Genomic DNA, 22,752 nt, shown 5'->3' on the forward strand with positions numbered 1-22,752 from the left:
TTTAAAAAGCTCACTAGAGTTTATAACTACATTGGTTTATGGGAACCGAACAAAATAAAACTTTCGTATTCGCGTTCGTGTTTGTATAAGTCTTATGCCCGCGTCACACTGTCCCGATTTTTACGCCGATGGCAACAAGATTATGGAAATTTTCAAAATCGGGACTGATCGGGCTATTCGTAGTGCCATCTTTAACCATCGTAGAACCATCGGTCACTTTTTCTAGCCTTCGGGGACAACTTCGGGAAGGGTTCTAATTTTTTTAACATGTGAAAAAATCCCCGAAGGTGTGTCCGATGTTGGGGGTTCGTATTGAGTTCGTATCACCATCCTCACCATCGTAATGTCACCGGGAATGCATCTTTGAACATCGTATTGCGTTCGTGTTTTCATCCTTTCCATCGGGCAGTTTTGACATTACGATGTCTACACGAATGAATCAAGAAGCTACCCGAAGTTCTTACGATGGCAACACGACTTCGTGAAGACCTCGTAATCCCGTCGTGTTGCCATCGAATAAAAGTACGAAGACGACAAGATGGAATTACGACGGCAATAAATCCAGCAAAATGTAAGTTAATTTTCGTGCTAAAATACTTTTAAAGTGCCATGCGCGATATGCACTGGTCAGTCTAATACGACAGTTAAGAAAAACGTTCACAAAACATGGAGCTCATATCATATGATTCTATGAGAACAAGAGAACGACAGCGTTGTTTCTATTAATTCATGGAACAAGATGAGCAGCTAATACAGGCTAAGGATTTACTTTTACAAGTCAAATATTATTTTTTGTCAATTTTTTATATCAAGTAACATAATGAAAATTATAAACGCGCCTCATACACCAACACTGCAGGTACACGTATATGGGGAAACCATCTTTTTCTTCATTATTCTGATTTTTTTATGTATTGTCTGAGTTGTTTTTACACAAATGGTTACTCTATAACAATTTTGTTTTGTATATGTCATATTTTGCCGCATTTGTTGCTTTCCCCACATCCTTCCTTTTGTCTATATTATTATGATATTCTCCTGGAAAGAGCTCTTTTTGAATAAAAGGGATCAACGAACCCATTATCCTACCTTAAAGATAGACCAGTAAACATGGGCATAATCATGGGTGAATATCCAGACTAGTACACACATTTTGCATTTCAAACAAGGCAATGCCGAGCGTAGCATCCCCTCGTATGTAACATATTGGGGACAAATATGGACACTATATTTGTATATGACACATGCAGAAAATGGTAAATTGAATATGCATATTTGATACATAAACTATTTTTTCAGAAATCAACCAAAAAATGCAGTAACTGGAAATACCTTAAATATTGTCTTTAGAACCAGCAGGTAAAAAAATGAACAACCAATTTCCTGTGAATTATGCTATTTCAAGGAGAAAAACAAGTCCATCTGCATGATCTTGACCTTTGGCCTTGAACGTAAAAAAATGTCAGATCATTACAAATTGAAAAATACACCAAATGTGGTTAAAATCTTTTGAAGCATATTGGTTTTAGAGTGTCCACAAGAGTTATATTGCCTTGTTATACAACTGCCACTGTGACCTTGACCTTTGAACTTTACAGTTAATATCGCTTAAGATATTCTTAACGAGTAATACCTACCAAGTTTTGAGCATTTTGGTTCTAGAGTGTACAATATGCGCATAACAATTTTATCTACACGCAACTTACATTTAGTAGGCGAGGGGATAATAAACTAACTTTAAGTTTTATAAGAATTAGACAAAAAGATCGATTTCCCACCATGCATGGCAGACTTGTACAGAAACGATATGTTGTCGAAATTCTGTTCGTAACATAAAAAATTTCAAAACAGGCAAAACGCATTTTAGATCGTTTGTATACTTGTATTATGTACGTACATGTATTTAACTATTATTTGTCATCGTACATTCATCGTAATCCATCGTGTAGCCTTCGTGATCCATCTAAAGGCTTCGGCTGAGATCTGAAGCTTAAATACCCGTCTTCGGTTAACCTTCGTATGTCCATCTTTTGCTCTCGTATATAATTTCGGCACCATAGTATAGACTTTGTTACTCATCGTACTTGCCTCGGTAATTTTTTGGTATTTGAACGAGATCGGGACCAACTTCGTACGAACTTACAATTTTCGCATTCGGGTGTCCATCGTATAGAGAAATCGGGACAGTGTGACGCGGGCATAAACGGAGACATGTCACACCTTTTATTCTAAATTTGAACCGATCAGTGTTTTGCTTTTACTCCTTAAATCATTTAATCAGGCCGTTAGTTTTTTTTTAACATTAATTTTAAAACTTTCTATGCGGTATGGGCTTTACACATTGTTTAAATCTGTACGATGACTTATAGTTGTTAATTTCTGTGTCATTTGGTCTTTTGTTGAGAGTTGTCTTATTTGCAATCATACCACATCTAAAACTGCTTATTTTCATATTGTAAGCCGTTGACTCATATGGGCGTAAAGTGTTTTTATGCCCCACCTACGATAGTAGAGGGGCATCATGTTTTCTGGTCTGTGAGTCCGTTCGTCTGTTCGTCCGTCCGTCCGTCCGTCCGTTCGTTCGTCCGTCTATCCCGCTTCAGGTTAAAGTTTTTGGTCAAGGTAGTTTTTGATGAAGTTGAAGTCCAATCAACTTGAAACTTAGTATACATGTTCCCTTTGATAAGATCATTCTAATTTAAATGCCAAATTCACGGTCCACTTAACAGAGAAAATGATAGTGCGAGTGGGGCATCAGTGTACTGTGGACACATTCTTGTTTATTAAGTATCAAGGCTGGGGTTATAAAAAAGGATCAGTAATGTCTTTCTTTATGTATACCTGTATTCAAATAAAATTCCGTTTTTTCCCGTTCAACAATTCGATGTCTCGTCATTATTACGTTAGTAACCAGCCTTCAGTGTATTATCTTGTACATGTATGTTGTGGTTATTGTTTATTTGGTCTCGTCATCAATATCTGTTTATGTACTTCAATGCCAAGGGACTATAAAGTTCCATTTACTGTAAATGTGAATAATTTAGCAATTTATTTTCAATTACAAACTCAAAACAAATCGAACTAATATTATCATAATATAATTAAGTATACTTTCACTTTATTATTCCAATAATGAATTCGAAAAACAAATGTGAGATTTATAAACCGTTATGTTTAGACACTAAAATCCAAAGATCCGGTTTTATGTTGGAATAGCATCACGTCTTTTTTCAAATAATAAAAAAAAAAAGTTTTTAATATTAAGTACTGTTTACTTTTACATATTGGTATGTAATTTCGGATACTATCAAAACCAACTACCAATCGATCATTTCAGAATCATTTGAAGATATTTTCTCATGCATGTTATGCACTTGTGCAACTTATTATAAAATGGAACATTCAAAAGTTTAAACTCTCAAACAAATCAATGTATACGGGAAATCCCATAAGTATAAATCTTTTAAACATATTGAGTGCAACACACTTTTGTTTAGTTTGTCATTGTAAAACTTGAACTTTAAATATTTTGAGCTACTTGTCGCTGTATATTGACACTTGTAACCAATTAAGCTCTAGAGTGCTCAGTCAATTCTACATTTTTTGTTTTTTTACTTGGTGCTATTTAATTTTATGATCTGATAAACGATCGGTTTAATCTCATTAAAGAAATTTCAACTCTTGAAACAAATGTTTAGTTATATATTTTAAAATGGTATTTATTAAATCTAAAAATGAAGTATTTCTTTATTTTTCTTTAATAATTATACTCCATTATTTGATTTAAACACAGCCCGACATTCATGTCAGTTTTCAATGCACAAGTACAGCAGTTTGATAAAAAAAAATTACATAGCGTTGTCGTGTATATGTAATGGATTGAGAGATATCTTACATATTCATAATAAATTTAAAAAAAAAGGATAGCTAAAAGGATTGTCGAATATATCAACATATCATTTATTCATTAAAACCTTGAAAAAAATGTGGAGTACATTTCAATGAAGCAATAAACCAACGACACAAATGCTATCTAGAGGTCTTATACAGTCATCAACCATAATCAGACTTATACACTATTGAAAGCTCTTGTCAAAATGATGTTAATGAATTAAACAAAAATTATCTAACTAAAAATCGATCATAAACAGCCATCTTTATATATTTATATGGAAATTGTCAACACGCCTTGCTGGTTTCGATCTCGGTTACGATAATATTTCGCGAAATAGTTCAAATATCAAATATACACACTTTTTGCTACATGCTTACAGTAGTGACGGTCTTAAATAGTCCAACTTTTTATCTTTTATAAATCAAGCATCGATTATTAAATCTTTTACAATAAGATGTAAGGCATGAATCCGAAAACGAGATTCCTGTATTTGGGACTGGTATATGCACATGCATATGAACATGCGCAGAGTTAAGACTATGTATTTTTAGATCTTAACCCAGTCCTATTAATAATAACTTTTGGCTAAATCTTTGCGACTATTGTTTTAATATACTTTTTAAATATATTTTAATCTTCTTTAATGTATTTAATTTTACATTATACCATTGGACATTTTAAATCTTGTTTTGGGGAATCAAGGGTCTTAGATTGTATAATAACCTTATTCATTTATTGTGACGATAAAGCTGTTACAGGAGAAACATAATTTGTTGTCCCATTATCTTAACTACTATATATAATAATATATTTAATTTTCAATTGATTTCTTAATTTCCCATTAACCAGTATAAAGAATAAGAATTTAAAAACACATTTTTATTCCCGCCTTTAGAAATGGATTTATGTCCTTTACACTTTATAGTTAAATTAAAATACTTTACCGATTGCTTTTGAAAAACATGCAAAGTACGTGTAGTAACTACGTGTCGAATTGTGGTATAATATTTCAGTGCACGATTCTAGTCTCTTCCTGATTTTAAGTATGTAAACTATGGCACGATTTTAATCCTGATATAGTAGTAAATAGTTAGCAAAGGTACCAGGATTATAATTTAGTAAAATACTAAGACATCCTTGTAGATTTTCATTGGCTACCTTATGAGTATAAAGCAGATTTTATTTTACAATATTTCCAACTGAGAGCATTAAGACTGTTGCAGCTTCTCGCTAGACGTTTTATAAAGTGAAAAATTACAAGTAAAATGAATGCCAATGTCAATTTCGCGTGTACTTGCATTTGTTTCTATTTTACAATTGTATATGGGTCTCACTTTCGCGGAGGAACAATAAGCTGGAGATACTTAGGTTCAGGTAACAAGGTAAACACTTATATAGACATTCAGTAAGGTAAACAAATATACATATACAATACATGTAACTAGGAAATCGACTTTTGATAATTAATTTCAATAGTTAAATATCAATTTGTATAACATGTTTAATAAACTCGATAGACCTTATACTTTATATAGGTAGAATTTAAGTACAAACTTGCCTGGCGCTATAAGGGGACTAGTTCGGCATCATGGACGGCAGTTCCTGTAAATGGAGGTTCAAGTTTCGCCGTTTATTCTGGACCTTATGTACAAACCGGATCAAATTCTGCCGAAGACTGGGAGGAAGGAGAGAAAACATTCATATACGATTTCCCTAACAAAGGGCCTTACAAAGTTAGGTAATACATTTGTAGTAATACATTATTATATATCTTTTGTCATTATTCAACTATTTTTAATTAGGATTATAATGCGTAAAAATTAGTGTTGTCAACGGATAACCGGTTCACCGGTTAACCGTTTGAACGACCGAATACCGAACACCAAAAACGCTAACCGATTAACCGGACATTTTTTCAATTTTGATAGATTTGATATATTAAATTTGTATTGAAATCATTAAATACATGAGTTATGTTTTCTTTTAAAATTGTCGTCGTGTTAATTAATTTGACAGATCAATTATCCAGTATATTGATTGCTATTGTTAATTCAAAAATTAAAATTGATTAGTCTAGAACTTATCTCTCCGCTCAGTGCAATTTCTTAAGGGAAACATAATTAGTATACATGTTTTTTTTAACAGTAACTTTAAAACAGTAATACGATTTACTTCATTATTTCATTTTTGTTCTTATATTGTGTAGACCACATCTGAATGTGCAATCTCCGTGGTGCAAGGTTTGTCATACTTGAAACGAAATGCTAGCTCAAAAATTGTGCAATGCAAACCAATGTGAATGTAATCCATGTACATGTATAATTGATAGTACAAGTAACAGGCTTAACCCTCTTGCTGCCGACTGTTTTTCAAGGTTGCATTTCATATGCCGGAAAATACGACAGCTCAACGTCTGTGACGTAACATGCCAAACAACGACGTCATTCGATATATGACGTCACGACATAATGACCACTACTTTTGGGACCCATTGGAGAAAAACATAATCCTGTTTAATCTTCGGTTCTTTTAATTGAAAGATATACAGTATTGATGAGAAGCTTGCATAAATTTATCCATGGACATATGCGTCCCTCCGGCACTGCCGGTTTGGACATATGTGTCCCTCCGGCAGCAAGAGGGTTAATCATTTCAAATTGAAACACTCCACATTATTTTCGAAGAATAAAACTGACACATTTACAAGACTCCTCAGTACGAATGCGTAGAAGTATAAGGAGCTTTATGTCCAAAAAGGAACATAAATATGATCGCCAAATTCAACTAAATTAAAATTTGCTTGAAACAGTTAGAACCTTAGTTTCGGAGAATTTGAAAAATTCATTTAAGAATCTAAGCACTCACCACTGAGCTTGTTGCAATCTTAAGGCTAACAGTTAACCAGCTGTAAGTACTGACCAAGTGCTGTCAATTCACTTTAGAAAACGAGATTTTGGAAATAAATCTTGATTTACCTTCATCAACAACACAAGTACAGAATATGAGACAGCTGGTGTTCAGGAGAAAGATTATATGGATCAAATATGGATAAATATATTTATTATATCTTACGATGGAAAAAAAATTATGATTCTAAACTTCGATACATGTAGCACATAGAATTTTGTACTTTTCAATTGAGCAAAACACATATCGTGTATTGTTTTAGTTATGCGAATGGTGATTGGATAAGTCTTGCTTATGGTAGTGCTTCATCTTGGAATTTACAAACAGCAGTTGACTTGCACCACCGAAGTGACACATACCAACCTAACTACAGTCCAATAACCACAAGTCGAGCAATATATAGGTATGAGTAAAATTTTAATATGATATAAGTTATAATGTCTTTTGAAGTGTGTTTTATCAAGTAAGTGCTAGTACCAAATCAAAACCTCTAAAAAAAAAGTAAACAGACAAACAAAACCTTGATCTTTGTTAGTTCTTTCTACTTGTTATAAAAGCTCTTAATCGAATACACTATCATTGTGTATACAACTTATCAAATGCGAAAATAAATTTCCATTTAAATTTCAACAATAATTCCACCTTATGTAATAATGCTGTATTTTGATTGGATGAGAGCCATGGTATTTTTCACCAATTTTTATATAATATTTCTCTGCCGGGGTATTTGCCATTAGGGAATTCCATGTGCCGGGGTATTTGCTAGCAAATACCATGGCAGATGGGAAATACCCTAGCAAATACCATGGCAGATGGGGAATACCATGGCTAAAAATAACTCAATGAATTATTTCTATTCCAATATGAAAAAATCATGGTCATTCTAAATATATGGTTCGAGATGAAATATTTAGGATAAAAATCATCATTTATATTGAATTTGGTGCGAATGACGTAAAAATTCTGGGAATGACGTCATAAATAAAACTGTCAACCGGTCACATAAAACTGGAATCCACTTGTATGAACAAAGTGTAGTAGTCAGCCGAGAACCGGCGTATTATCATAAAAAGGGAGATATATATACAGTCAGTGACTGTACATACAAAAATGATAAGAAATGATTATACGGTGAATGCAATTTGACTGCACAAATATCACAGCTGCAGTGTATACAAAAGTTATATATTCAAGTCGAAATTTTATATGATACCTGATTATGATAAACTTCCTTAGGTGGAACATTCGGTGGAATAAAACAATTATATCATGCTTACAAGGGGTATTTGCCAAAAATACCGGTTTCGAGGTAAACAAATTTCTTCGCCTAACGGCTCTGGAAATTTGTACCTCTCAACCGGTATTTTTGGCAAATACCCCTTGTTAAGCATGATATATTTGTATAGAATACAACAAAATAATTATGTATTAAATTTGTTTTCTATAGAAAGGGTTTCATCGATTACAATGTTTAAACATGTGTTCTTTTCATAATAAACTAAGTCCTATAGAAACTAACGAACCAAAGTTAACACAAACGCATTTATAAGACAGTAATATGTCGAATATATTGTGACATTCAGAACAATCCTCTTAAAACCGTAGACTAATAAAATCTCATCTTAATTTTAAAAAATCCATGTTCGTTTACAAAATCCGGTCAATTTATGTGTTATCTACAAAAAATGTTGCAGAGAGAGTGTTTTTTCATAAAGTGAAATTTGTCAAGTTTGAAGTGAGGGTACAAAAGGTTATACAGAAATTTACAATGCGTCTGATATACCTTGAAAAGACAATGCTTATAGTTTGACGTAATAAATGTTCATTTAGAACTATGAATTGTCGAAATATTTTAAAACTACGAAGTTCACAATGTCGACATGAAAATAAGAAATGTCAACTTGCAAATGTATGCATTCTTTTGTCATTTGTTAATTATTATATCTCAATGATCATATATATGGAGAAAAAATGAACTTTTGGAACGTAACATATTTTTGCGAATTACTAAACCGTAAACGCCTATTTTACTACTTTTCGAATAGGGTTCAATATGGATGTCCTGTAAGCATTAAACTACCAATAATTGACCCAGACGGCGATAATGTTCAGTGTCGATGGGCAACAACAGCGGAGGCGGCAACGATATCTAGACTCCTACCGAATGCACACTTAGATCAGGTTTGTAATGTTCGGGAAATAACAACCAAGCTATTATATCCATCTGCCACTAGCTTCCCTCAGTCGTTAATCGATTGATCAGATGCTTTTTGATAGATGGATGTTAGTTACTTAAATTTCAATTGAAAATTTGAAATAATTAGTTGAAAGCTGTTGTTTACTGAATTGAATACATAAGAAATATTCCTGTGTGCAACTCTTTTATAGAGAAGTACGTGTTTGTTTTTTTAGAAATGTTCCTTTAGAAAATCCCATGAATTGAATTTTCTTAATTAAAAGTGAGTTTGAAAAGTTTAAACATTAACAACCCTTCTTACCTTTTGTGTATTCTAATAGGTTTTGATAAACGAATTTTCTATTTTGCTCTGTTTCGTTTTTATTTTGCTCTCAGTTATGTGTATATACAAACCGATTTGCAATATCAAAATCAAAAAGAGAACAACGCGAAAATAGCTATTGAACAAAACTATTCGAAAGTATAGAATGTCTACATTTAGCTATTGCTTCTTATTAGTTTGTCCTGATCTATCATCTGTAAATATTATTTCAGAAAAGTTGTACACTAACGTTCACTGCAAACTCAGCTAATAGTTATACAAATAATGGTTGGTTTGCTGTCGCATTGACGATTGAAGACTTTCCAAGAAGGACAATTACTATCAATAATCGCGTGTATTCTCCTTCAATACCAATTACACACATTCCACTTCAGGTCAGTATGGAATTTTATTATTATCAACTTATTAATTCCTTATTTGCAAATCTACGATAACTAACTGCTTTAGTTTGGTTAATGCATTGATGGAATGCTGCTTAACCACAAGTGTCAATAGTGACATATATATTCAAGACCGGAACATGGCTATGTGCTATGAACATGCTTCCTGGTCGGTTCAAAACTGACAGGTTGAGCTGTTTGATAAACGCATGTTTATTAAGAAGGAACATGTCAAATGAATATATGGCACCTTACACAGACATGTCAACTTTCTTTAAGCGAACCCACGGACTGTGCCTCTCGGTTAAGGAATGAACAGTAAGTACCAATCAGCTTATCTTTAATTAGCTAAGCCTCTCTTGTGATTTTACACGAGTTCCCGCATCCGCGTCGAGCATTGAACGATGGACCAAACGAAATGGTTCACTTTTGTGGTGCTCGATCTGTCATTTTTGTTCATTCATATTATTCTTGTCGCCGTGACACCTTTTTATTCTTAATTTCTTAATTAGACGTACTGGTATCTTCTTGGTTTACAAGTATGGTATATAGTTGATATACATGTACTAGTATGGTACATGCATCTTCTTGATATACAAGTATGATAACTTATTGATATACTAGTATTCTTCTTTTATTTTTAAATTGTTTGTTTTGATAATTTAATGTAAAAGTGTATAATACAGGTTGTTGCATTGACAATATCATAAGGGTGTTCGTCACTGTCTAATCAACGATTTACATGTATCTGCGCTGCTATAAAATACATTTTAAAATTTCTTTCAATTGTAGTTTTTGATTCATACCGAAACCATGCCTGGATCGTGTAATGACAAACCAGTTTTTGTGTCACCTACACTTGCCGAAGGTCATGTGACAATAGTAAAGGCTACTGCTTCTTTTTCTACTGTATTTTATGTCAAGTCAGATACTGGGTAAGTATCTGTCATCCTCATGTTCTTGCTTATCATAATGATTATCATTTATTTTTTGTTTCATTGCATTAATCTTTTTTGCATTTTACGCATATAGCATCTCATAAACACTTTGAAAATGCAAGGAAACTTACAATAGTGATAATTTTCCCGTTACAACAAGGCCTTATACAATATTGTTGTATGTATTTTTTCCAATGATATCATGTCTTACATTTTTCGTAATTCGGCTTTAAGAATATTTGACGACGAGCATGCTCTATCAAGTTTATTTTTTTTGAAATTAATTGTAAGCTTTTAAGTTGATATCTCTGTTAAACTCTAAGAGGGACATACATGTACATTTAAAACTAATGACATGAAAAAAAACCACCAGTGAAATGTTATCCTCTTCACTTGAGTATTTTGTAAATTTTCAGTTTCTTATTTGTGTCTTTTATATAAACATCAACTTAACAATAATCTTATGTACACGACTACAGATTGAAATCAATAGATATCAGCGGTCCTCAGGGACTTTCAGAGTCATCTATTATGGCAGACGATCAAGGAAGGTCAAATGTCCGACGAGTTGTCATCCGATGGACCCCTACTCAAACAGAGAAAGGAACGCATATCATTTGTGCCTCTGCTGAAGATACTAACAAGTATGATTCATTGTGTTGTACTATATTCCGCGTTTTAGTCAATTGTAAGTGTACTTTTAGAAGAAAACAAAAACAGTCTATGTTTTGTTAAGTATGAATAAAAAAACACTGAATTGTCTGAAGGATTATGATTAGGATTAAGAAAAGGAAACTTAAAGATAACATTTTTTTTTAACTTTGTTCGCCTTCTCGACTTATTTTGAATTCTTTAAATTGCCCGTCTATGCAATTATAACTGTATATAAAAGAACTCAATTTTATCCATGCCCAAAAATAGCAACACTATTCAATTATCACATATCTTAGAAGAGAGTCTGAAGATACAATATCATCTACCGTATCTGGTCTCTTCTTGTATCAAAATCCTAAATAGCTAGGCGCATTTTGTCAAAAACATTCACTATCTCGTAGTTTATAAAACGAAATACGTAAAACAATAACAAAACCAATTTTACTACACCAAATAAATATTTCGACAATCAGTGTCCTTACGGTGATTCTCGAGGCAAAGATTATGGGAAATCAATCACCTGATTCTGTTATTGATAGATCTTGAATTTTAAACGGACAAGGATATGTTGTATCATTTCAAGACACAACATCCCTGAACACATGTGAAAAACGCAAGGTGAAAGGAACAACACTTTTTGTTGAGTTTTATAGCTGTTAAATTCATTTCAGAAAATTGGGTGACACACGTTGTATATCAGTTATTGCATGGGGTAAGTTTTAATAAAATCGCGACTTAATATTTTGGAACATTTTCCTAAATTATAATTTTATTGTGACAATATTTTGCATTAATTCAGAAATAACCCTCACAGTAACTAACTGTTAGTTCGATAATTGTTTACATAATTACGACAAACGACACAATTATTTTACTCGCGTAGTGGTATTAACCATATATACATTCTTAAAAATTCTAAAAAAAACTTCTTGATAATTGTTAATCTCGGTCTGTTTCTTAAATGAATTTTAACATAACTTTTGACTTTTTAACCCTGCACACCGCCATTCCCCATGTGAAATTATAACTGTTTTGAATATACATTGAACGACAAAATTTCTTCCTATGTGACGTTAACATTTTCTGACGCAAAACACGCGAAACAATGAATGTGTTTTTTAATTTGATAGATTTTTTTTGGTGCTTTTTTGTAAATATTTGTTTGTTTTGAGATTGTAACACAGTGATAACGGGGCGCCGAATGCGACTCTTGTGGTTTTGTACTCAAAATTCAATTTTGTACGGACAAAAGTGACTTTTGTTTAACAAAAATATGTTCAGTTTAACAAAATTTGTATCATACTACAAATTTAAAATTTTGTCATACAAAATTATCTATCAGCGGACAAAAGTCACTTTTGTCATGACAAAATTCTTTTTTGTTACACAGACTTGAATTTTGTTACCTAATTTGAAAATTGGGCGACAAAAGTCAATTTTGTATTCAAATTAGTTTAGTTTGGTGACTGTGAACTAATTTGCATACAAAATCGACTTTTGTTACACAAAATTGACTTTTGTGAGACAAAATTGACTTTTGTGAGACAAAATTGACTTTTGTGAGACAAAATTGACTTTTGTGAGACAAAATTGACTTTTGTGAGACAAAATTGACTTTTGTGAGACAAAATTGACTTTTGTGAGACAAAATTGACTTTTGTGAGACAAAATTGACAAAATTGACTTTTGTCTAAACAAAATTGACAACATTGACTTTTGTGAGACAAAATTGACCAATGTGATCAACAAAATTGTCTTTTGTGAGACAAAATTGACCAATGTGACACAAAATTGACAAAATTGAATTTTGTCTCAACAAAATTGACAAAATTGACTTTTGTCTCAACAAAATTGACAAAATTGAATTTTGTCTCAACAAAATTGATTTTTGTCTCACGAAAGTCAATTTTGTCTCACGAAAGTTAATTTTGTTGTTACAAAATTGAATTTTGTCGTCACAAAAATGAATTTTGTCGTCACAAAATTGACTTTTGTCTCAACAAAATTGACAAAATTGACTTTTGTCTCAACAAAATTGACAAAATTGATTTTTGTCTCAACAAAATTGACAAAATTGACTTTTGTCTCAACAAATTGACAAAATTAACTTTTGTCTAAACAAAATTAACAAAGTTGACTTTTGTCTCAACAAAATTGACAAAATTGAATTTTGTCTCACAAAAGTCAATTTTATCTCACAAAATTGAATCTAACCTCACACAATTGACTTTTGTGATTTAATTTCATTATCAGGTCACAAAAGTCAATTATGTATGCAAATATGTTTATATTTGCATACCTTTTAGACAAAATTGACTTTTGTCATGACAAATTTGTTTATATTTGCATACCTTTTAGACAAAATTGACTTTTGTCATGACAAATATGAATTTTGTCTACAAAAATGAATTTTGTCTACACAAATGAATTTTGTCTACACAAATGAATTTTGTCATCACAAAATTGAAGTTCTCACAAAACAAGTCTGTAGCACATAGTTTTGTAAGACAAAAATGATTTTGTTATGACAGATTTGAATTTTGTACAAAACCACAAGAGTCCCATTCGGCGCCCCGTAGTGATGACTGCTGTAACCATATTTTGACTATTTTACCGATAATGTCTGTTTTGTTCACGCATCGTTGTAAAAATTACGAAATTTGATGCGACTGTCATACAAGTGAGAGGTTTAGCGCTATACAACCAGGTTCAATCCACCATTTTCTACATTTTAAAATGCCTGTACCAAGTCAGGAATATGACCGTTGCTGTCCATTCGTTTGATGTGTTTTATCATTTGATTAGGGACTTTCCGTTTTGAATTTTCTTCGGAAATTAGTATTTTTTTATTTTATTTTTTACACATCAGAATAAGTATAGAAGGTTCTGGACATTGCAACTTGCGGGAAAATGATATTAAACGAATATAAGTGGTTGGTTTGCAATATTTTTTTCAAGTATTCGTACAGAAATCATTTTAACACTACAGAAATCCTCTACGATAGCCGATGAACCTATATGTTTAAGGGAAGCAAAACTTTCAATAAGGGCTTCTTTTCGCCTACCAAAGTTTTTGCATCACTATTAATCACATATAATCAAGAAAAAATCTTGTAGACAAGAAAACATTAGGAAACACCATAACATATATATCCGTTTCAGATCAAGTCAAAACATAATATCAAATTTTTGTTTAAAGGACAATATTTAATCTTCTTCGGCTAAGGAGTGGAGGATTTTGAAAATAATTAACTTGATTTTGCAAAATTAAAAGTACATAACTTTGCACAAGACAGGATAAAGGTGAATACTTATCCGTGAAGCAATCTTATTCAGTAATAATATTTTTTATGTCTCGAAATCGAAACAGAAAATTAATATGTTTACATACATTTTAGATGTAGACCCATGTGAAATAAGTCCATGTAGAAATAATGGAACGTGTAACAGGTTCGGATACACATCCGATTACACGTGCCATTGTGTACCTGGTTTTACCGGAAGACAGTGCCAAACTGGTAAGTACAATAATTTATTTCGTATAATGCCATAACTCAAAAGATTTCGATGAGGTATGTTTGCTGATTTAAACAGGTTGTTGATATCATATGAAAGAGGCATATAACTTACGAATAATCTCATCATAAATCCGTTTGAAATCTATGTTCAGCAGACACGCGTATCGTCTACAAAAGACTTATCAGTTACGCTGAACCCAAAAAAAATAAAGGTTTAAAAAAAGTTAATACAAAGTACGAAGTTGAAGAGCATACAAAAGATGTAAATAATTCCAAGAGACTGATAATACAAGCACCACACATCACAAGAGAAAATATAAAGTCTATCGTTAATTTTTCTAGTAAATTTGTTATGTTCATTATTTGAAGCAAATGTTATAAACCATTTTTTTCTTTCTTTATCTTCAGACATTAATGAATGTGCATCAAACCCCTGTAGAAATGGTGGTTTATGTCTAGATCTCATAAACAATCATCGCTGCCATTGCCAAGAGGGATACACAGGCTTCAACTGTCAGATAAGTAAGATAGTTTACTATTAAAATATTATGCACACTATATATAATTTGTTAATATAATAGTGCATAATGATTTTATATTTAATATTACCGCGATAGGCAAATGTGTGCATTGTTGAATACTGCTTTATTAACACCAGAATTTCACTACCGAGAAAAAAACTCACATAAGAATAAAAAAAAATGCTTATTTATCAATAATCGTTGTAAAATTTAGCTGTCACTCTGCAAAGCAAACATATTTATTTTTGTGTATTTATCTAAAAGCGATCTCGTCTAAATTTCGAATGAAAATAAGTTCAGCATTTAAGATGAGTTTTTGCAAATAGTTTTTAATTCATATAATAGGTTATTCGATTTCTTGTATGAACGATAACAACACTCATGTTTTAGAATGTGTCTTGGAATAACAAATTAATATGCAAAGAATATGTCTGCTTTCTACTAAACCATACTATAATAAAAACAACACGTTTTAAATGTAATGCTTCCATAAATATTTCAGACATTAACGAATGCTTCAGTAATCCATGTCAACATGGTGCTACGTGTACAGATCTAGTGAACGGTTATACATGTCGGTGTTCAAATGGTTACACTGGTATAAACTGTGAGACAGGTACGTTCTGTTTCATTTCATATTGTATAGAATTGATTTTAGAATATCTTCATACAATACATACATCTCTTGTATTTATATACTTAGGTTTGAATGGTATTCTCAAACTTATACCCTCAACAGCGATTTCTTTGATAAAGCACTATTACTGTTACTGTTAGACATGTATGGTCCGAATTTATGTTATAACTGGTGAAACTTTTTCATTTCAATTTCGGAATAATAATTGCCCTATACAAAAGGTAATGTCCAAAATGATGATAGACATATTTTGAAATAAATTCCTTTCATGGTAAGTAAACTTTTCTAAATTTTAATTTTTTTAAACAATTTATTACTATCAAAGTATATATTTCGAGTGCATATTTTGTAAATCTTATATCTAAGTCAATGCTGACAACAGAGCAACGTAAATTTTTTCATCGTGTGTCACTTTTGAAACAAAGGCTACATTTGCTTTTTAATATCCTCTGAATGAATGATCATTTAAAAGCTTTTGATTCCATTGTATGAATTTATGACACACAATTATAAATGATAGTGATTCCGGTTTTGATAATATCTTCAATCGTCTGTTTTAAATTTCGTTTGTTGTACTGTTGAATTTCATGTCTTATCATGTTACACTTTTGTAATCTTTAAAAAAAATATGTTTAAAATTGTAAATCTGAGAATGGAAATTGTGAATATGTCAAACAACAATCCAATCAAAGAGCATACAACAGCCGAAGTCCACCAATAGGTCTTCAACGCAGCAAGAAAATCCCGCACCGGAAGTGGGCATCAGCAGGCCCCTAAATAAATATGTGTACTTGTTCGTGAGAGATCCGTTTGCGCCACAACTTTTTTTCTGTAATGCTACGTTTGCGCCACCTGTTTTAAAAATTACATGGTATCATTTGCGCCAAAAATGAAATATACGATTGCGCCAATTTAAAGAAAATCATTCCTTAAGCAAAGAACACATTTTCTATTACAGTCTTCTGATTTGGAAGGCAAAAGGCAATATAAAAGTGGAAAATAAATTAAATGTCCATTCCTGAATCCGTGTATTGTATACAATTGCTGGAAATACTTCGGACAACACTTAAATGTTCCATCAGCAAAACATCTTCTGCCCCGCATTCAAAGAAATTTCAAGTTAGCTTCACAACCGAGAATAACAATGCCACTTTCAATATCATTTACTAAAACAAACTCTTCATCTTTATTTGTGATCACTCCTACCTCACTTAAAATTTCTTGAAATTCTACTGAACTTTTTGGTTGGCAGGGTACAGTTATCTTCTCTCTCTGTACATAGACTGTCTTATGCACTTCAAGTCATTTTTCTGTAGATGTTCCTCTTCATGATGAAATAGCTCCGGACATATGATCTTAGCTGGTCTTTCGAATATATTCTTCTGAAGCTTTTCTTTTGCATGCTGTTCGTAGTATTTGACGCTCTAACTTTTGTAGGTCTGTCTCATGTATATATGCAAGATTTCCACTCAAACAAAAATGTTACTAAATATATATTAATCTATAATATGTACGATCAATATGTGTTCAGGTAAATTGGCGCAAATGAGTTTCAAAAACTGGCGCAATTGATACATTTGAAGAAAAAACAACATTTGGCGCAAATGATATACGGTAAAATTGCGGGTTTTGTTCTCTAGTTAGTAACAATTCTTATTACTTATCGTTATTATATACATTTAAATAGTTTACATTGTAAAACTTACCAAATATATTGTGCCTTTTATTTCTAATTTACAAAATGCTTTTGAGATTTTCACATTGAAAATTTACGACAACATGTTTAACGTATATGCATCTTTATTAAATAAGGCATACATTACAGTTTATAATACCAATTGAACAGTAAGAGAAATATCTGCAATGACGTTCTTCCCTTAAAAGGATATATCTGCATACGTATCTGATACGATCATCCTATATTATTTTTGTACATCTGATATTCAAATCACTGTTACAATAAGCCATATTTATACACAATTACCCTATACAATGTAACAAACGCTTTTGGTCTATACTCTGTGTCAAATTCTTCTTGGCGTTCCTCTGTTGAATGTGTATCGCATGTTTACGAGGTACTGATTATGCTTTTTTTGGGGGGCTGATACAGAATGTGACACATATTTTGTAATTCATTATCTATTTAACGTAAATGACTTAAATGACTTTTTAACATGTAATGCGTTTGTGATGTGAATAATTTCAAGATATTCTAATATTCGAACTCCCTTGTTAAATTTTGTTGTTTTCATTTAACATGCTATAAAAGGACATATTATATATAACGTAGATATTGACGAATGCTCTAGTAATCCGTGTAACAACAATGGCACATGTGTAGATGGAATAGCTTCATGGAATTGTGCATGCATACCTGGATTTACTGGAAATCAATGTCAAACAGGTTAGAAATATATGGACTTGCTTTAAACATTCAACTAATTCACATATTGTGTTTGATGAATCAAAAAAAATCTAGACTGGGGAACCTTTCATTTTGATAATCTTACTCTGTATATTACTCTATAATATGATTTATAGAACGTAGACTAATGCATTCAAATGATCCCTTGTTATTTAGTTTTATAAAGAGATTGATTGTTATCGTTTCCTATTTTATCTTGATTGGCAAACCTAGATAAACTACTCGATATTATTGCTGTAGTTTTTAAGGATATTTTCCTTGTAAACATTATTTGCTAGTTGCGAATACTATACTATGAATACTATATTTTATAGATATAGACGAATGCAGCAGTAATCCGTGTCGACACAACGGCACATGTATAGACCTTATTGACGAATACATATGCCAGTGTACAAATGAATCAAAAGGAGATAACTGCGAAAAGTGTAAGCATTATTTCATATTATCTTAAAAGAGGGGCAAAGGATAACTGCAGAAGAGTCAAACTCATAGATCTGACAACGCCATGGCTAAAGAAGAAAAAGACAAACAGACAAATAAAAGTACACACCAAAGAAAACTAAAGACTTAACAACACGAAGCCCACCAAAAGCTGGAGTTGCAGGCTTACTGTTTGGAGATTAACATGATTAAAGAAAAGTTGACACTTTATGTCTGTAAAATTGCAAGCATGTATTTAAAATATGAACATCATTTCGTAAATTAATTACAAACAAATACAAGAGAAAAGAGGAAACATTTTTTTAAGAATAAGTATAAAAAGTATATTATGCATCTAAGTACCAAAAGGAGTAATATTCATATGAACAGATTTCTTTTTCTACCAGGGCTCAACCATTGTTCCTCAGATCCTTGTCTTCATGGTGGTGAGTGCACTAATGAATATGGTGGTTATAGTTGTGACTGCCCTGAACCATGGTATGGAGATATATGTGAAAACAAAGAAATAAATAGAACAGGGGTACGTATTCAACAAACCATATTCCTGACTGAATCTAATAAAGGAATTTATACTGAGTTTAAACACCAGAATTCTAATATTGAATATTTTTTAATAGTCCTAATGAAGCTAAAATTGTAATTTAATTTTAGATGTCAACCGAACAGAATATGATATGCAAAAAAATAAGGCGATCTGGTCTGGTATGATTGCAAATGAAACAACTATCCACCAGATTTCTCATGTAGTGGATATACGCATTTTGTACGATCCTTCATCAATTACAACAAACCATAAATTATAGCCGGCTTTTAAAGGTCTAAAATATGAAAAATGTGAATTAATTGAAACAAGAAAAAAAAAACCACTCAATTTATACAATACAATTTACAAAAAACAAATATGAAAGACTAAAACCAACGACACGTCTGAACTACAGGTTCCTTACTTTATACAGGCAAAATGAATAAGGCTATGTTCAAGATGTTAGTTGATGAATAACATTACATGAATGTGAGAGATATAGCAGGTCGTTATACCAGTTACCTCGAGAAAAAATTCCTTTGTTCTGAGACGATGCTGAGGTATTATTTAGACATTCCAAATCAAACAATAAATTACTGAGCTAATTTTGTCAAAGGATGAACATATTTTCAGCTGAGCCAAACTTCCAATATTGAACGAAGAGTAGCTAACTTCTTTTTCAACATTTGATCTATGTGTTATTGAATTCATTGAAAATTTACTAAATTAACTGCTACTGTTGTATATTAAAAACACTGAAGATGGTTTTGACTAATATGTTTATTGCAGGTTTGCACCGATCTAGAATACACAGACTGCTCATGTTTCATCACCAAACTTAATCCTTTAAAACGGAAATCTTTTAAAATGGAGAGTGGAATAATAGGATTATTGACTGGACTGCTTGGTACAATCTTACTTTATATAATATGGAATCACCAAGGAAATAAGCTAACCAAAATTAATAAAATACACATTACAAAACCAAATGATGTCATGACCGTATCTGATTTTGAATCAGAAATATCAAGTAATTACAATGAGGATGAAAACCAGAAAGATTCAGAAAAAGATGGAGACACAAACGGTCCTAAAGGATGTGATTGCTTTGTAGATCACACTGGATACGATCATTTTCAAAGATTTGATGAAAAATTGAGATATAAATACAAATTCCATAAGCACAACTGTCAAAATAAGAAACAACTTTCAAAATCAACTAGCCTCTTTAAGATTACCAAAAGCTTTAAGCATTAATGTTATACTTATGTTAAATTTTTGTGTTTTATATTGTATATCATTGTACTAGAATTTACGTTTAGCTGTTAAACAGAACAAAACAATTATCTATATATATAGCTACGACATGTGATTAAAAATTTAAACAATAGAAGTTTGATAGTTGTCGAATGAAAAGTGATAGTATTTAAGCAAATATTTTCTTGCTTTCTCTTCGATGCACTCCTTTATTCGAATACGTTGTCATGAATCAATTAAATTAGAGAAAACAATAATTTGCATGATAGAATCAAAATGAAACAATATGGTATAGGACCAAAGCAAAAGATTTACAGATTAGAAGACTTTTCTTTATTTGAATTAATAAATCATTAAATTCTGATCAATTATGATATGATTTTGACGTACTATATGTTAAACATATACGATAAGTATTAGCAAAAATTTGGACTTTGCAATATTTTTCAGCGTAGAAAAAAACCTATTCAATTCAATCAATGATTTTCACAGGGTATATAGACCAGATTTGTGTTTATTTTCTTTTCCTAAGAAATCAGTGCTTTGATACGTACGGAAATATTTTTTTTCAAAAAGTTCCTCATTCCTCCAATAAAATGTTCATAATACAGCAATATGAAAAGGTTAACCTTAAGTTAATGTGGCAATTGGTCTTAGGTCAGTTTGGATCATGTAGTTTTCAAAGCTTCAGCGTATTTTTCCATGCTAACAGTTGAATTTGTCTGATGAAAAAACATAACAAGAAGTGCGTCGGACGTAACAATCTATCAAGTGTTTTATTGCGATTAAGACCTTGTCTTCTTTTACTTATTCTAACATCGGACTATAACTTCTTTTAAACTGATTTTTTACTGTACGTATTGCAGTGTGTTTGTTTCTTCTCTACATTCGGGAGAGAGTTGAGATTTCAAAAAAAAAAGTTTAACCTGCCACATTTATGTTTGCCTGTCCAAAGTCAGGAGCTTTTGACCTTGGTAATTCTTGTCTGTTTTAAAAAAAAAATCATTTATATCTTTCGGAGTTCAGTGTAATGCCCGTTTGTACTGCTTAAGGTCCAGCTGAAGCCAACGGCGGGATTTTCTCGCTAGTTTGAAAAACCATGTGGTGGCCTTCAGGTTTTTTTTCTAAGGTAGTTGTCTCTTTGACACATTCCCAGTTTCTATTCTCAAGTTTATACTTTATTTCAACGATCAGTATAACTGGTTATATTTTCTATTATAATCTGTCATAATGATAAGGGTTGACATATTAATATTGTGGAGTTTAAATATCCGGGTTCTAACATAGATATAGGAAGATGTGGTGTGAGTGCCAATGAGACAACTCTCCATCCAAATAACAATTTAAAAATTAAACCATTCTAACAGTATATATTCATAAATTAATTCGACACAAAACTAAATAGGAAAACCCACGGATAGCATAACGGAATGATTAGTAAATTGACATAGAATGGTTTGATGAGGTAGAGACAAATCAGATAAAACAACTACGACCATATTGATAGCTATATTCACCATGAAGTTATTGATACGTGTTGTTTGCTATTTGTCTTAATATTTTACCTAACATTCAACCATAGACGAGCCAACGAAATTGAACCAAATGCAAGTTCTTTTCATCTTCGATTGGTAACAAATTATGACCATATCAACAGCATTTTAAATAACTTTACACTGAGAACTGTTTACTTGTGAAATAACGTAAACAAAGGACTCATATATATGTTTCGATGAAATTCGGTTTCAAATACATTTTAGACATGTAGCTACCAATGATTTAGCGTAATTACACATCTATGGCTTCAAATGTAACAAATTGAGCGTGACTAGTGAAAATAAATTCAGAAAAGTGATAAGGATATAAACAATTTAACAAGGTTTTTAAATGTATAGCGCCTGAGACGTTATATATTTTAATACTAGGGTCTATACCATGTTATTTTAAAATTATATACCTGGCATTATAATATATTTCACATATAAATCACGTCGAGTTTAAATATTCGAGTTTATACAGTACATGTATAGACATACATAAACTGAAAACCAAAGGAAAAAAAACACTCACATCACAAAAGTGTTTTATTGTCATTAAGCCAAATAAAGGATTTAAAAAGGTATCTAAATAAATC

The 22,752-nt window shown here is 31.7% G+C and overlaps 1 protein-coding gene and 1 long non-coding RNA gene across 2 annotated transcripts; both read left to right on the forward strand.

The window, feature by feature from the left end:
• Nucleotides 1–5,436: 5,436 nt before the first annotated feature.
• On the forward strand, nt 5,437–18,378 carry LOC134705789 (fibropellin-3-like). Its single transcript, XM_063564506.1, has 11 exons — nt 5,437–5,633; nt 7,065–7,205; nt 8,848–8,983; nt 9,534–9,695; nt 10,494–10,636; nt 11,119–11,283; nt 11,965–12,005; nt 14,692–14,811; nt 15,220–15,333; nt 15,835–15,948; nt 18,260–18,378. The coding sequence occupies exons 5-11, from the start codon at nt 10,515–10,517 to the stop codon at nt 18,376–18,378; spliced, it is 795 nt and encodes a 264-aa protein (XP_063420576.1). The 5' UTR covers nt 5,437–5,633; nt 7,065–7,205; nt 8,848–8,983; nt 9,534–9,695; nt 10,494–10,514.
• A 334-nt stretch (nt 18,379–18,712) lies between these two features.
• LOC134705163 (uncharacterized) lies at nt 18,713–20,596 on the forward strand. Its single transcript, XR_010105495.1, has 3 exons — nt 18,713–18,822; nt 19,225–19,358; nt 20,151–20,596. It is a non-coding gene; the product is annotated as an uncharacterized LOC134705163 (long non-coding RNA).
• Nucleotides 20,597–22,752: the final 2,156 nt, after the last annotated feature.

The sequence above is a fragment of the Mytilus trossulus genome, chromosome 2 (genome assembly GCF_036588685.1).
Source record: "Mytilus trossulus isolate FHL-02 chromosome 2, PNRI_Mtr1.1.1.hap1, whole genome shotgun sequence".
NCBI lineage: Eukaryota > Metazoa > Mollusca > Bivalvia > Mytilida > Mytilidae > Mytilus > Mytilus trossulus.

Coding starts and splice junctions, on each gene's coding strand:
- LOC134705789 (XM_063564506.1), top strand. CDS start 10,515: ATGCCTGGATCGTGTAATGACAAACCAGTTTTTGTGTCACCTACACTT. Junction 11,284..11,964: donor TCTGCTGAAGATACTAACAA/GTATGATTCATT, acceptor AATTCATTTCAG/AAAATTGGGTGACACACGTT. Junction 12,006..14,691: donor TATATCAGTTATTGCATGGG/GTAAGTTTTAAT, acceptor CATACATTTTAG/ATGTAGACCCATGTGAAATA.